Genomic DNA, 372 nt, shown 5'->3' with positions numbered 1-372 from the left:
TTTTTTTGTTTAATGCTGCTGAAAGAAATATAAGTCTTCGACACACAATATAATATAAGACTCAGTTCCTCAGACAAAAAATAATCTATCACTTAGACCATTTTTATAAATATACATACACAAATAAATACACAATGAGACATATGAACTTACATAATCTGTCCCTGTTTTTGCAGAAGGAAGACGGGACATCATGTACCCGCAGCATCCCTCAAGTCCTTCGGCTGCTAAGAAGATCAAGAAAGAGCATCAGGACCCGGAGGAGGAGATGGACGAGCAGGACATATGCACTGCCAAGACCCTGGTCAAGCAAGAGGTCATGAACGGGGAGGAAAGCCAGAGAAACAGCGGGGATGAGAACGAGGTGGAGAT

General features: G+C 41.9%; 1 protein-coding gene across 1 annotated transcript in view; it reads left to right on the top strand.

Moving 5' to 3' along the window:
• The window catches only part of LOC119592874 (zinc finger protein 69 homolog), a gene marked incomplete in the record, with an annotated part of 18581 nt that overhangs the window by 6078 nt on the left and 12131 nt on the right, over nucleotides 1-372 (top strand). The window contains 1 exon segment of the mRNA XM_037941768.1: nucleotides 177-364. Within this exon segment, the coding sequence (XP_037797696.1) occupies nucleotides 177-364 (188 nt within the window).

Source organism: Penaeus monodon, chromosome 31, assembly GCF_015228065.2.
Source record: "Penaeus monodon isolate SGIC_2016 chromosome 31, NSTDA_Pmon_1, whole genome shotgun sequence".
NCBI lineage: Eukaryota > Metazoa > Arthropoda > Malacostraca > Decapoda > Penaeidae > Penaeus > Penaeus monodon.
Note: the sequence above shows the minus strand (reverse complement) of the source record. Positions and strands in the feature narration are given on the sequence as shown.